At 40.7% G+C, this 15,132-nt stretch overlaps 1 protein-coding gene across 14 annotated transcripts in view; it reads left to right on the top strand.

Moving 5' to 3' along the window:
* Nucleotides 1-15,132, top strand: part of NCOR1 (nuclear receptor corepressor 1) — a 142,049-nt gene that overhangs the window by 87,324 nt on the left and 39,593 nt on the right. For all 14 annotated transcript variants that reach the window (XM_019944107.3, XM_019944112.3, XM_019944119.3 and 11 more), the window contains 4 exons: nt 2,259-2,385; nt 7,665-8,184; nt 11,049-11,178; nt 13,721-13,916. In XM_019944107.3, the coding sequence (XP_019799666.1) occupies nt 2,259-2,385; nt 7,665-8,184; nt 11,049-11,178; nt 13,721-13,916 (973 nt within the window). The remainder of the gene's footprint in view (nt 1-2,258; nt 2,386-7,664; nt 8,185-11,048; nt 11,179-13,720; nt 13,917-15,132) is intronic.

Raw genomic sequence — 15,132 nt, 5'->3', positions numbered from 1 at the left:
AAAATTGGCTTTGGTAAATCTTGAGCCTTACACACATCTGTTTGACGGTGGGAGGGTGCAGAGAGCCCTCTGCCCGGTCCTGGTGAGCCGTGGGTCTCAAGGGAAGGCACTCTTGTGTCATTTGAGTTCCAAGCTGAACTAGGCACCCCCCCCTTCCATGGAATGTTATTTTTAATTAAAAGAATGACAGAACAGATATGGTTTTTCAGACCTGAATATTTTGCAGACATCTTCTTGAAAATGAATGAGGCTGTCTTGAAAGAAAACAACCATTAGTATTTGTTGCCACTTTTAAATTTCCAGCTTTCAGGCAAAAATTAGAATTTTGGGAAGTGTGTATCTCTCACCGTGAGCTTAATTAACATCTTCACAGTACTCAGACTTTTCTGATGAGATTAGTGGTAATAATAACTAATGTGATATTTTGATATGTAATGAAATGTATCCAAATTTTAAAAATCTCTCTAACTCATTTTCCAAGTGACCAACTCATGATGTCACAGTGTATGTTGGGTATGGATAAAAGATCCATAAAATGTTCTTTAATACACCAAAGTACAAGATAGAGGAATGCATCTTAATAGAGTACCAGAAGTGTATCGATACGTTTCAGATTTCACGTTGCAACTAACCTTGAGTAGAGCATTTTATCCTTTTTAAAAAGATTTCAGGAAAAAATGACAAAATGTCTAATACCTGTTAAAACTCAGTGGAAGATTTATAGGTGTTACATTTCCGTTTAAAACGAATACTCTCATATAATGAAGCAGGGGTCTGGAGGTGCAGTAGCTCACTGCGTGTGAGGAGAGGGATGTCGCCGTCATGGTGAATTGCTGTCTCTTCTGCAGCCGTCCAGGACAGCGCCCCGCAGAATGGGTGGATGCTGCCAGAGGAGGGTACAGGTGGGGCACTGAGAAAACGCACAGAGCAGCTATTAGCTAATGCTCAAAAATAGAGCATTCATGGAACCTTCTGAAGGCTTTTTAGAAAATGTACCAGAGGAGTCTTCCCTGTGTTCTTGCTCAGAACATAAGGATGGGTTTGTTTTTGGTCTTCAGAATTTCATCTAGTTCTATTACTCTGATGTCAGAAAATGGATTTTTCTCTTGACTTAATTAATGCTTTAGGTTGGATCCTAAATAGCATATTCATATCTAAACTAAGAATAAGAAGAAACGAGAATAAGAGTATTGGTAATTTTTCACAGTTGGGGTGTGGTAATAGGAATCTGTTATGTGTTACCTCTGAGGAATCTCTCCCTGGGAGAGGCTGGCAGCTGCTGCCTGGTGATGTGCAGGGTCTGTAGGAGGCACAGAACAGAGGACTGCCAGGGCCGGGACCCTAGAGATAGTACAGTAAATGGCTAACGCCTTACATTTACCTATATAAACACATACACTTACAGACAAGTGACCCCAGTAGAAGAATGAACAATTTTACGTAAACATGTAGTTTTCAGAAGGGAAAATCCTATTAAAAAAAAAAAAGGTATTTGTTCTCATTAATAGTAAAAGAAATTCAGTAACAACTATGAGTTGTTGCCTATGAAATCATATAATTCTTAATGCTAGTGAAGGAAGGCTATTGCAGCATTATTAACAACCTGAATGCCTTGAAATAGGAAAATTTGAAATATATATTGGTAGAGTGTTTTAATGGGATCATTAATAAAAGCAGTAACCTTGAAGCATTTGTAAAGTAGGTGTGTGTGTAGTTCATGATTATATTGTTAAAAAAAAGATAGGATATATAACTACGTAGGGCCATCCTGTTTTGTTCACATGTGTACATAAACATTTATACAGACGTATATGCATGTAAAAGACTGAAAGGAAATGCAGCAGTATACCTAGAATCTCTAGCTGCTAGAATTATGAGCAGTTCTTACTTTTCTTAACATACTTTTCTGTCTTCCACATTCCAACGTGTTATTTTTTATTAGAAAATAAATATATGAAAATAAAAAGCAGGAGTTTTGTGGGTTTTGGCTATTTGTACATGTATAGCGATGAGTAGTTCCAAAAACGGCTCGGACATAACTTTTGATCAGTTTGATGAAAGCCATCCATCCACCTGCACAAAAGGCCCGTTAGTGGATCCCCGAGGTGACTGCACTCCAGCCAGAGTGCTTGTTGGACACGCAGCCTGCTGGTCTGGTGTGTGCGTGCCAGTGTTCTGCCTCACCTCAGGTGTGAGAAGGTTTGTTTCTTTCCTTTTAGTTACTTAAATCCCAAATAGCAATATTTTCACTCCTTTAGGCCTCACGGAAGCCTCGTGAAGAGCGAGATGTGTCTCAGTGTGAAAGTGTAGCTTCCACCGTTTCTGCTCAGGAGGACGAGGACATCGAAGCCTCCAACGAAGAGGAAAATCCCGAGGACAGTGAAGGTATCTCAGATCTTCCATCTGGTTGTGGCTTCTGCTGGCCCAGATGTGTGACGTGTACCTTGGTCATTTGACTATCTAGGAATTGCTTCATTAAGGAAACGTGAACACAATGCATTTATTCGTTCACTCAGCACATATTTATTTATGTAGCTCCTAAGACGGCCCAGGTGCTACATCCAAAAGATCTTGAAGATGGTGGTCCTGCCTCAGACACTAAGTGCCAACATCAGTAAAATGTCTGTGTGTCTGGATCGTTGCCACACGTATTGGTTCAGTCGGTATCATCAGTTACATTTCCCTTTTTATTTTATTCCATTGAGCTTGATTTATTTCAGTGTTTACAAAGCTTACACATGTCATATTGATGTTTTCACGTAAAAAGTATTAATGACCCAGAGGCACTGGCAGAAAAAAACGTCAGCCCAAAAAACTTAATAAAATCCTTTTTGTCACTTGAACAAATTAATGACAACTTCCTGAAAAAGCAACTATTTTCTTGATTTTTTTCCTAATTAAAAAAGTTACCTAATTTATTTCAGTTTACATTACTTTCAAAGTTGCCTTGGATTTCTTTTGAAAACTCTCCTCTTCTAAAGTGGGGATTTTCACAGTGATTTCAGTAGCTCTTTATATATTATATCTTAAACATGTTCATGTTTTTATGTATGCAAATATTCCCTCCATCTCATTTGCTTTTTGTTTTGTTTTATCTTTAAATTACCAGAGTTTAAACTTTGCAGGTAATTAGAGCTATTTACATTTTCTTTTGTAGGCTCCTATATTTTAAGCTTAAGAGGTTCTACAACTTCCAGGAGTTTTACATTTTGTTTTATTATTTTTTTTCTACAAGTTGTCGTTACTGGGTTTTCAGCTTAAAATTTGTCTTGAAATGGGTTTTGGCTTTGAACAGTAAACTTTATTCTGTGAGGTTTTGTGAAAAATGAGGCAGCTGTTACAAAAGTAAAGAGACCGTTGGAGTAGGCTCATCCTGGGGTAGAATGAGGGTCCTGCAGACAGTTGGCGGGGAGGGTGTGTCTGACACTTTGAAAGAGGTCCTCAGAGTTTGTTAATTTTATTTATTTTTTATTTATTTATTTATTTTGCGGTACGCGGGCCTCTCACTGCTGTGGCCTCTCCCGTTGCGGAGCATAGGCTCCGGACACGCAGGCTCAGTGGCCATGGCTCACGGGCCCAGCCGCTCCACGGCATGTGGAATCCTCCCGGACCGGGGCACGAACCCATGTCCCCTGCATCGGCAGGCGGACTCTCAACCACTGCGCCACCAGGGAAGCCCCAGAGTTTGTTAATAGGTTTGTAGCTGGTAGCCAGTATTCCCTGGGTTATAAATGTACATGAAGCCTGTATTTCACAGACTGGGCGGCTTAAACAATAGAAATTTATCTTTTGGATTAGGGCCCCACTCTTAGACCTCATTTAACCTTAATTACCTCCTTAAGGTCATTATCTGCAAATACAGTCACATTGAGGGTTAGGGCTTTAACATAAATTTTGGGGGCAGGGGGACACGATTCAGTTCATAAGAAGGGCCAAGCCTATTTGTCATACACATGTTTATTTCAGAACAGCGAAGCCTATCCATGCATGGGCTAACAGATTCCTAAAAACTGAGCACCAGAAAGTGACTTTTTTCCTTCTGTTTCTCTCCTGTTACTTTGTCTTAGTGTGAAGCTTTTTTCAAATTGTCAGATAAGGTGATTAAGGTTAAGTGAGGTATTAAAATCCTGTTTCCATCGGCTCTAGTGTGGGGTAGCATGGTCACGTCATGCCCATTTATACATATGCTTGTGTCGTGACATCTAGAATAGTTTCCTATTAATAGGAAATGAACTTGCCCCTAGAATTGTGGGATCTTCATTTCCTTTGACTTAATTTCATTTGGAAAGTGCCGGAGAAAAGAAAGTACACTGTGGTGTCCACGAGCTATGCCCCGTCTCACTGCCCAGCTTCCGGAGACCCTGCAGACCTCCTGTTGGTTGTGGGGTCGGGCTCTTGCCCACGGGAGAGGGGAGGCGTCTGCTGAAAGCAGAGCCTCCGTGTCTGGCTTCCTGAGACACGCCTCTAGCCGTTGGAGTGTCTTTTGTGACTAGATGAGTTAAATCAGAAAGACCAAAACCTTACCAGAATCTGGATGTGTTCTTGTTCTAAATCGTTCCTTACGGTGTTTTGGTGGGGGAGAGAAAAAAAGGCACTCACATTTGGCTAGTGCTTGGTGAAGCGCTGTGCCTTGGAAATATTCCTACTCTTTTGTGGCTTGGAAGAAGAAAATAACTGAAAAAGTGCTTATGTCAGATGATATCATCTGTGTAATCACTAACATGTCCTCCTGTATGTGGAAGAGAAATGACTTGTTCATTTGTCCTTGGGTTTGAGGCTTTCCATCACCATATGTATAGAAATGAGGATGAAGTCGGGCTTTTTGTTGGCCTTTCAGCATTTTGGTAGCATCTTTCACTAATAGTAATTGCTGCTGTATATTGAGACCTTACTACCTGTGAGGTGCTCTTCTGAGCTTTTGTCTTTTGATTTTGTTTTTATTTTTGAGACTTGAAGTCTCATCTGAATCCAGGCTCATACATCTAACTGCCTATTTAACATCTCTACTTGGATACCTAAGAGTTAACATCCAGAGCTGACTTGTGTTTCCCCACCACTACAGCCTGCTTTCCCTCGAGTCTCTCCCTCGGTCCGTAAATGATGCCAGCTCTCTCTCATACCCCACATGTGGGCCATCAGCAAGGGTTGCTCACTTGTCTTTAGATGCATTATTTAGACTCTCGTCACATCCGCCTCCCTCCACTGCTGCCACCCTGCTTCCGAGCCCCTGTCACCTCTGGTGGCCTCTGGATGGGTCTGCTTGCTGCTGTTCGCTCCATTATGTTTTTTTCTTTCAAAGAACAGCCAGAGTGAACCTTATAAAATATAAATCAAGTCTCTCTCACGCTAATGCTTTTTCTAATTTTCTTGGATTTTCTCAGGGACTTATTTTTTCATATAAATTATAAATTGGTCTGCGTAGTTTAAGAAGTTTTCTTACAAACCGCTGGGATTCTCATTGGAGATATGTGTATTCATTTTAGGGAGATTTAAAGTTTTATGTTGTCTTCTAGTCTATTTTAAGAAAATAATTGAAAACTTAACTTGAAGTGAACATCTCTGTGTAACTATTTATAGCAGTGTCAAGTTGGAAGTAGCCCAAGGATCCACTAATAGAGGAAAGGTGAAGTAAATTTAAAGACACATTCACAGCCATTCATTCACTTCTTACTTCAGTAAATGTTTGAGTCTGCTCTGTGCCAGGCACCCGGCCTTGTGCTTGTCTCTAGGACTTAACTGATAAGCAAAATATATGATCCTTGCCCTTAATGGTATTTACAGCCTAGTGAGAGCAACAGCAAGGAATCAAATAATTGTGAATAAATGTAAAATTGTAACTGTAATCAGGACATGTGCCGTAAGAGCCATAGTAGCAAAATTCAACTTTGTTAAGGAAATGATAGAAGACTTTTTTTAAGCATGTGGGTTTTTTTTTTTTGTTTTTAAGCATGCGGTATTTGATCTAATATCCAAAGGGGGAAAAGTAGGTGAAAGCCGTTCAGAATGTATGAAGTATGTGGTAGCGGACGCATGGGGCATTCACAGAACTGAAAGAAGGCCAGTGATATGGGACACAGAGAATGCAGGGCTCGAGATGAGGCTGGACGCTTGCAGCAAGGCCACGCTCAGGAGTTTGGAACTTTATCCTGGGAGCAGTGAGGGGGAGAGAGTGTGAGTGAGTTGTGTGAGTGAGTTTTGGTAAAATTTGGCTTTTAAACTCACTCTGGCCTTGTTGTAGAGAATGGTCTGGGGTGGTGGTCAGAAGAGTCGGTTTTGGAGTTGAGTGGCAGTTGTGAAGTTGAACAGAAATGGCTGGATTTGAGGGATATTTTTAGAGAGAAGATCTGTGAGACTCATCGAGGCAGGATATGGGGACAAATGAGAGGAGTGTTTTAAAAGGTGACTCCTAGGTTCCTGGTTTGTTTGTTGGATACTAAACACTAAAAAAGAACTTGAGTTAGGACTTGGGAGAGTTGAATACTTGTCCAGAGTAGGATATAGTGAATTTGTGATTCCTTTGAGGTAATCTGGGTAAAGATGTCAAAACGCATTAAAAGTATATTTATGAAATGGTACAAACGATGGGAAAGACCAGTGTTAAAAAATCTATGTGATATTGTTCTAGAGCTTTGTTGTCTAATGTGGTAGCCACTAGACACACATGTGGCAATTGAGTTCTTGAAATGTGATTACAGTCTTCCCTCTGTCTGAGGGTCCTGCAGTTCAACCGTGGGTGGAAAATATTCAGAAAAAAATTCCGGAAAGTTCCCAAAAGCAAAATTCCACAGAGTGGCAACTCTTTACATAGCATTTACGTTGTATTTACAGCTATTTACACAGCATTTACACAGTATTGTATTACATATTACAAGTAATTGTAAGTAATCTATAGATGATTTAAAGGATACGGGAGGATTAGGTTATATATGCACATGCTGCTGTTTTACATCAGGTACCTGAGCATCCGTGGATTTTGGTGTCCGTGGTGGGGGCATGGGGGGTTGGTCTGCAGACACCAGGGGACGACTGTAGTCCAAATTGAGATGTGCTGAAAATGTGAAATACAATCAGATTTTGAAGACTTAGTACCAAAAAAGGTAAAACCTCTTATTGCTAGGTTTCTATATTGGTTACATTTAAAATGATAATATTTTGCACATACTGGATTAAATAAGGTCTATTGTTGAAGTTAATTTTATCTGTCTCTCTTTTTACTTTTTTAACATGGCCACCAGAAAAATTAAAATTACAGATGTAATGTGCATTATGTTACTATTGGATGGTGCTGTTCTAGTGTTAGCTCTCCTGGGTAAAAAGAAAAGCACAGAAACAGGCTGGTAGAAATAAACCAGAACGTTATCATTTATGGGAATGTTTTTTGTTTAGTTTTGTTTTTCTATCTTCCTTTGTTTTTCAAATTTCATATGGATTATTTTTAGACATTAAAAGCTTTTATGCTTCAGTTTCTGAAGGCCAAGACAGTTTGATGTTTCCCTTTCATACTCTACTTATGAAACAACTTTAGTTTTCCCAATGGCTCTAATACTTCAGTGAGGTCATCAGAGGAGGATAGTTCATCCTGAACGAGTACTTTCAGGCGTGGCTGCTGTCACTAGCGGACGCTGTTCACTATCAGATTTTTATGCTGTACCATTATCTTCAAGGTGCTGAAAATAGTTCTGGTACAGAAAGTGCTCCTTCTCCTTCACCAGTTGAAGCTGTCAAGCCCGGCGAAGACAGCACTGAAAACGCGCCTCCTCGGGGGACCACGCCCGACCCCGTGCCCAGGGCCTCTCCGTCGCCGGCAGTTCCGAGCACAGAAGCAGCCGAGGATGCCAGTGTGGAGACCCAGGCGAACGACAGCGTGGCAGTGGACACAGCAGAGCCGATGGACGTGGGGCACAGGGAGTGCGGGGCTGAAGGCACTTCTGCTCTGGACCTCCCCTCGGCCACCAAGGCTGATGCTGCGGACGTGGAAATGCCAGAAAGCAGTCCATCCAGAGTCGAAGGGGACCCCAAAGACAGAGATCTGGAGAGAGGCAGCGAGAAGCCGGAGCCTGGAGGCGACGACCTAGGGGTGGCCCAGCAGATGAGCGCCCCGAGGCCCGAGCTCCCCTCTGACCACGACTCCAGTGCCACATGCAGTGCCGACGAGGATGTGGACGGGGAACCCGAGAGGCAGCGGTGAGGCTCCCTCCTTGACCTCCTCCTGCTCTTTACTCTCTTGGTTGCAGACTGAACCCCAGGGCGGTGCTGGCTGCTGAGGTTACTCCTGTAGAAATACTGGCAAGTGAGAGAGTCTGTCTGCTTTTATTTGTTTTTTTAAAAAATTATTTATTTATTTATGGCTGCATTGGGTCTTCGTTGCTGTGTGCGGGCTTTCTCTAGTTGTGGCGAGCGGGGGCTACTCTTGGTCGTGGTGCACGGGCTTCTCATTGCGGTGGCTTCTCTTGATGCGGAGCACGGGCTCTAGGCGCGCAGGCTTCAGTAGTTGTGGCTCGTGGGCTCTAGAGCACAGGCTCGGTAGTTGTGGCGCATGGGCTTAGTTGCTCCGCGACATGTGGGATCTTCCTGGGTCAAGGCTCGAACTCGTGTCCCCTGCATTGGCAGGCGGATTCTTAACCCCTGCGCCACCAGGGAAGTCCTTCTGTCTGCTTTTAGTGTTGGGTTCTGATGCTGTTCCCCTGATTAAGTAACCAAAGAGAATTGTGTGATCATTATTCTTCAATGAGAAAGGTTTTAATTTCTTTCTGTATCACTTGTTACGTGTGTGCCATATTATGATAGCAGAGAAGGGGCTGTCAGCTCACAGAGCTGTGGCCTGAGCCGCTTCTGTGGCAGAGCCGTGTGACGTGGTGGTGAAAGTGGAGGTGTGGGGGGCGCTGGCTCCAGCTTTGCCCCCAGACCGAGCAGCCTCAAGCCAGGCCTGGGGGCCTGCACATGACATGTGAGAGATGCTGAGGGCGAAGATGGGAGCTGGAGTGAAAGTGTGTTAGAAAGCGTAATCAAGATTTAACTTAGTGGTCATTATATAACGATCACTTTTTTGTATCAGTTAAAACTGTAGGTTATTCATATTTGTAATTCAAAATATCAGGTACAATACAAATTACCTTATAAGTACTTTTAGTCAAATTAATAATATGCAAATATAATCTTAATGGTTTTTATAAAAATTACTGTAAAAATACATATTTTGCAGGAGTAGATGCCAACTTCTTTAATATATTTAATTTCCTGGGTGTTTCCTTTTCCTTGAAAGCAATGGACTCACCTAGAATCACAGTATAATGTTGGATTGGTGCAAATTCTAGAAATGAATTAGACTAAAACGTCGTTTAACCAGAAATCCAATCCACTTCTGGTTTTTGTTTTTGTTTTTTTCCCCTTTTTAATAAGAAAGAGGCTCTCAGGAGATAGCCAGGTTCTGCTCAGAGCTCAGTTTCCATAGTGTGTCCTGGTGTCACTGTGCTTTCAGTCCATATCCAGTATATTGTGCATCTTACGTATTCTAGAATGAGACTTGGTACTAGAATAATATTGAACATAACAGTGATGGTTTCTCCAAAGAGGTTTTTATATGGTAGATACTAGAATTTTAATCAACAAGAATTGAAATAATATAGGGCTCCTACTTAACCGTTGGTTTTGCAGAAAATTGAAGATTCTAGCCCTCTTTTCTTCTCATGTCACAGTAATCTAGATTTTAATTGTCCCAGGCTTTAGAGTAAACATCAATGGATTCAAGCTGTGTGGTCCTTTTTACGCATGCTTTATTGAAATATTTCAACTAAAATAAGAGTTACCTGTGTTTCACACTGCTAGTTTCAGTAACTTTTTTTTTTTTTTTTTTTTTTTGCGTTACGCGGGCCTCTCACTGTTGTGGCCTTTCCTGTTGCGGAGCGCAGGCTCAGCGGCCATGGCTTACGGGCCCAGCCGCTCCGCGGCATGTGGGATCTTCCTGGACCGGGGCACGAACCCGCGTCCCCTGCATCGGCAGGCGGACTCTCAACTACTGCGCCACCAGGGAAGCCCAGTAACTTTTTTTTTATAATCAGTAACTTATTTATAAATTTATAAATGAAGGAAAAATTAGGATGGCAGTAATCTTACAGGAGAGGAGCATCCTAAGAGATGACCGTGACAATAATCGTGAAATTCTGAAATTCCTTATAAATATATAGTGGTCTCTGGATGATACTCTAAAGTTTACTTCACTTCCAAACTATCAAAATAACACTTTCAGTTGTCTTCTATATCTTTAATATTATCTTTATTCTTTGTGTAATATGTAAATTGTTTTCTTTTACACATTCTAATTTTCTTACCAATTTATACCTTTGAAAATGTTCATCTTTCCCCAGTAACTGACAACACTGGGAAATATGATGGAACCTGTAAGGTATTGATGTAATTTCCCCAGTTCATACGTTGGGTGTCCTAAACTCAAGTGTATGTCCTGAAAATGAGTAAAGCTGGTGGAGTGTGAGATGGCAGGGCTGTGACTGGGGAGCACGGGCTGGGTGGGGAGGGCAGCCCTGCGAGTTCAGCCCGCTGTTGCATGGGAGTGCTGCCTCTGCGGTGCCATTTCTTCCCATTTTTCATGAGAAACCAGAAGTGTGGATTTTGGGTGAGATTCTTGGTTTTAAAATGATGGTGGTTTATTCAGATGTTTTAAAAAAATACTCTGTGATCCTAGAGAAACATTCTGTTACAGGTAACATAGTTTGTAACCTATGTTAATGATAAATTAGGACCTAACTTTTTATAATGGCCCTTGTTCAGACTGTTCTGTTGGTTAGATGCAGATGATTAAATTCAGATAAATTTCAACCTATAAAGCAACGTTAGGCTTCTTTACCTAGAAAATTAGCACTGTAGATTTTTTTCCTGACTGTTGAAATATGCAAAGTTAATGTGATGTGTGTGTGTGAGTGTGTGTGTGAGTGTGTGTGTGTACATGTTAACTTAAAAGGAATTATGGTGATTGTATGTTTAAAGTTTTAAATAAGAATATATTAATTTATCATTTTAAATTGCATTTGCAGAATGTTTCCTATGGATTCAAAACCTTCATTGTTAAACCCCACTGGATCTATACTGGTCTCGTCCCCAATAAAACCAAATCCACTGGATCTGCCACAGCTTCAGCATCGAGCTGCTGTCATCCCGCCAATGGTAAGTTTTCAATGTGAGTAAGAGGTGTTGAAAACAAAAACCTTTAGAGACATTTCTTCTCTTCTTTAATCAGTGCTTGTTTTTTTAAAAAAATTGTGGTAAAAAGTCACATAACATAAAATTTACCGTCTGAACTCTTTTTTAAGTGTTCAGTAGGGTTAAGTATATCCATTTAACCATCACTCTCCTTCCCCCACTTCCCCCAGCCCCTGGTAACCACCTTTCTACTTTCCGTTTTATCAATTTGGCTATTTACATAAGTGGACTCATACAGTAAATATTTGGTTTTTTGTGGCTGGTTTATTTCACTCAGCATAATGTCCTCAAGATTAATCCATGTTGTAACACATATCCAATTCTTCTTCCATTTTAAGACTGTTGTATAGACCACATTTTATTTATCCATTCATCTGTTGGATACATTGCTTTTTCAAATGGATTCATTGTGATAATTGATTGAAATGGTCATTTCCAATTAAGGAAAAAAGAGAAATATAGTGCTCTAGCCATAAATGTTTGTAAGTTCTGTGTTTGTTTTGTTTTGCTATAAGACAATAGTAGAATAAATATATAACTGGGTTTTGAATATTTAGAATAAATTATAGAGGTTATGGTTAACTTTAGTATACAGTTCCAAATCTAGTTTTATTTACATTTTACCTTATTAATCTCTGTGAGTTTGACTACCTTTTGATCCTGAATTCCAGTCTTGGGTATTGATCTTTTACTTAGTTATGTTCTAGCTCTTGCTTTATTTCAGAGAATAAAAATTTATTTCGTCTCACATGACAATATGTAAAAGTTAAGTGTGTGCTTTTTTTAAAAAATAAGTTTATTTATTCATTTATTTAATTTTTGGCTGCATTGGGTCTTCGCTGCTGCATGCGGGCTTTCTCTAGTTGCAGTGAGCGGGGGCTACTCTTTGTTGCAGGGCTCAGGCTTCTCATTGCGGTGGCTTCTCTTGTTGCAGAGCACAGGCTCTAGGTGCGTGGGCTTCAGTAGTTGTGGCTTTCGGGCTCTAGAGCGCAGGCTCAGTAGTTGTGGCGCACAGGCTTAGTTGCTCCGCGACATGGGGATCCTCCCAGACCAGGGCTCGAACTCGTGTCCCCTGTATTGGCAGGCAGATTCTTAACGACTGCACCACCAGGGAAGCCCTAAGTGTGTGCTTATGATAAATAGGCTAACCAAAAAAATCATTAAGCATTTGCTCATTCATTGATTTACCCAAATGGACATTTATTGATTGTCTGCCTAGTTCAAGATAACATTTTTAATGCTGTGTGGAATATCATGATCTCTGACTTCAGAAAATTTAGAGATTGGTCTTGATAATAAGACATAGAAAAAAATCATAATAAAAATTTTAAAGAATTAAAATATGATGCTCTCTTAGTTTGAAAAATATACTATGGGTGATTCAAAGGAAGGAGAGCTTCCTTCTTAAAGAGACACTTAAAGAAGACTCCATGTAGGAAATAATGTTTTGGTTGGACCAAAACAGTTCATTTTGCTTTATAGCAAAAGGAGGAAAGCCATGTTTACATATAAGCCAAAGCACAAAGGCAAGAAAATTATGTGTGTGTTATGGGTGCAGTGAAAAATCCTACTTACGGCAGTGGAGAAAACTCTGGAAGTCTTTAGATAACAGGTTCTGAAAGAGTCAGATCTCTTCTATTCCCAGGACTCTTTTGTGTTCATCAAGTGATGGACTGAGTTAGGGGCTGTTTATTTAGTGTTGGACAAAGCAGCTTGGGTTCCTTCATGAAGTGGGAGGGACAGAAAAGAAGCAGAGAAAACAAGCATCTAATTGCAAATTGTGGTGAGTGCTGTGTGCTGTGAAAGAGAGGGAGGGGGTTTGCAGTATGTTTTGGATGGTTAGGGACGGCCTGTCTGAAGAGGTGACGTTTCATTTCCATCCTGAAGAGAATTGGTATGATAATGAATTGGTTATAGGAAGAGAGGAGATGGAGTCCAGTGTGGCTGCCAGGTTTCTGGCTTAAGCTGCTGTGGTTCTGTTTCGTATGATGGAGATTGCTGTAGGAGAAGCATTGAGTTTAGCAAATGAAAAGTTCCGTTTTGAATATAAGTTTTGAGGTGCTTTGAGATATCCAAGTGGAGTTGTTAGGTAGGCAGTCTGTGAGTATGGAACTTGCAGGAAAATGTATTAGAAATAGAAGTTTATGAGCCGTTAACATACAGATGACATTTAAATACATAGAAGTGGGTGCGAGCACCTGTGAGAGGGCAGAGAGGAGGGTGGGACCCAAGCCTGAGCCACTAGGGACTCAACATCGTGATTTAAAAGCAAATGGAAATATTGTGATTTCTGTTTTGATTTCTCTTACCACAACTTTGGGATTTATTTTGTGTTCAGATCTGAAAGTAATTGTTTAGCATTTTAAGCATTATGCTTGAAGATTTGATTAAAAAATGATAAAATCACTTCAAGCAGTCATATTACAGAAAGAAGCATTACTTGCCACAGATGGTAATTACTGTTTTGCTGGTCATTGGGCGTATTTAGATTTTCTTCTTCCTGTAGGTTTCCTGCACCCCATGTAACATACCGATTGGAACTCCAGTGAGCGGCTTCGCCCTCTACCAGCGACACATCAAAGCCATGCATGAGTCAGCGCTTCTGGAGGAGCAGCGGCAGAGGCAGGAGCAGATGGACCTGGAGCGCAGGGGTTCTGCGAGCCCGCGTGGCGCCCCCAAGAGCCCAAACAGAGAGTGGGAAGGTAGGTAGCACTCGCGCCACAGAGAACTTTTTTGGTGGGAAACAAAGCTATACTTGAAAGCAGTGTCCTTAGTGCTTAGGAACTTGATTTATGGCGCTTGTCCCTCACAGATAAAATTGACCTCAGTTAAACTAAAGAATGCCAGCATTACTGACCACAGACGGATGGCAGTAACATTTTCAATAGTCATGTTGTTAATGTGAATTTTCTGATGTTCACCTTAATGCCAGATGACTGCATAAAAGCCATGCTTTACGCTGCATTCATCTGAGTTTCCAGAGTGAGAATTGTCCTGTCCTCCAAGCAAATCAGAGTAACATTCTAAATCTCTGATATGACAGGGGACAGCTCTGTGTAGCATATAGCCAGTCAGACCTTGACTTATCCCTCGCTCTGGCCATGGGCAAGCCACTTGACCTTCTCAGCTTTAGTTTTCTCATCTGTAAAGTGCAAATAATATATCTGTCTGTCTCTTTGTCTAATCTAGCTATATCTCTGCCTTGCCAGGATTACAACCTGTAAGAAAGAATGAGCATTCAGTATTGTTTTATAAGACATGGCTCAGCGTCATTTTATGTACAATATAATAAGTAATAGTAGTATATTCGTATATGCATAGTGTAACAGATACCACGAAGGTACTGTTATCGTTGTACGTCACTGTTATTTCAAGTGACAGATTTGAGCTGTGCATGCTCTTTTTAAGTAGGTGCATGATACACTTAATTTCTTTTAAAAAAAGAAAAAAGGGAGCGATTTCTAAATTTTAATAACTTCTTGTGGCATGGTAAGAAAATGGCACATGTATTCTGGTTGATAATGACTTATGGACTATCCAGTATGATGTGTGTAGCGTATAAGACTATTAAAGTCTTCTCTGATTATGGTTTCATTTTTTGTAATGATTCAGAAGACTGTAGTACCTGACATAGATAAGAGCTATTAGCTGTAGAACACCATGCATTTCAAGGGCTGTTTAATGTAAAAGAGGAACTGTGCTGCTTAACTGATCCTGCTGACTCCCCGCCCCTGTCACACCAGTAATGACTTATTAGTTGCATGACACACTGAACCTCTTATGTTAGAGTTTTACATATCAGATTGTTAATGTTTTAAATATAAATCTTATGCTATTAAAAATGTGAACCAGAGTGATTAATACCCACCAGGGCTGTGTGTATAATAGGTGCTAAATGAATATTTCTTGAATGAAGGT

The sequence above is a fragment of the Tursiops truncatus genome, chromosome 20 (assembly GCF_011762595.2).
Source record: "Tursiops truncatus isolate mTurTru1 chromosome 20, mTurTru1.mat.Y, whole genome shotgun sequence".
Classification (NCBI taxonomy): Eukaryota; Metazoa; Chordata; class Mammalia; order Artiodactyla; family Delphinidae; genus Tursiops; species Tursiops truncatus.
This window is presented reverse-complemented; position numbering and strand designations above follow the sequence as displayed.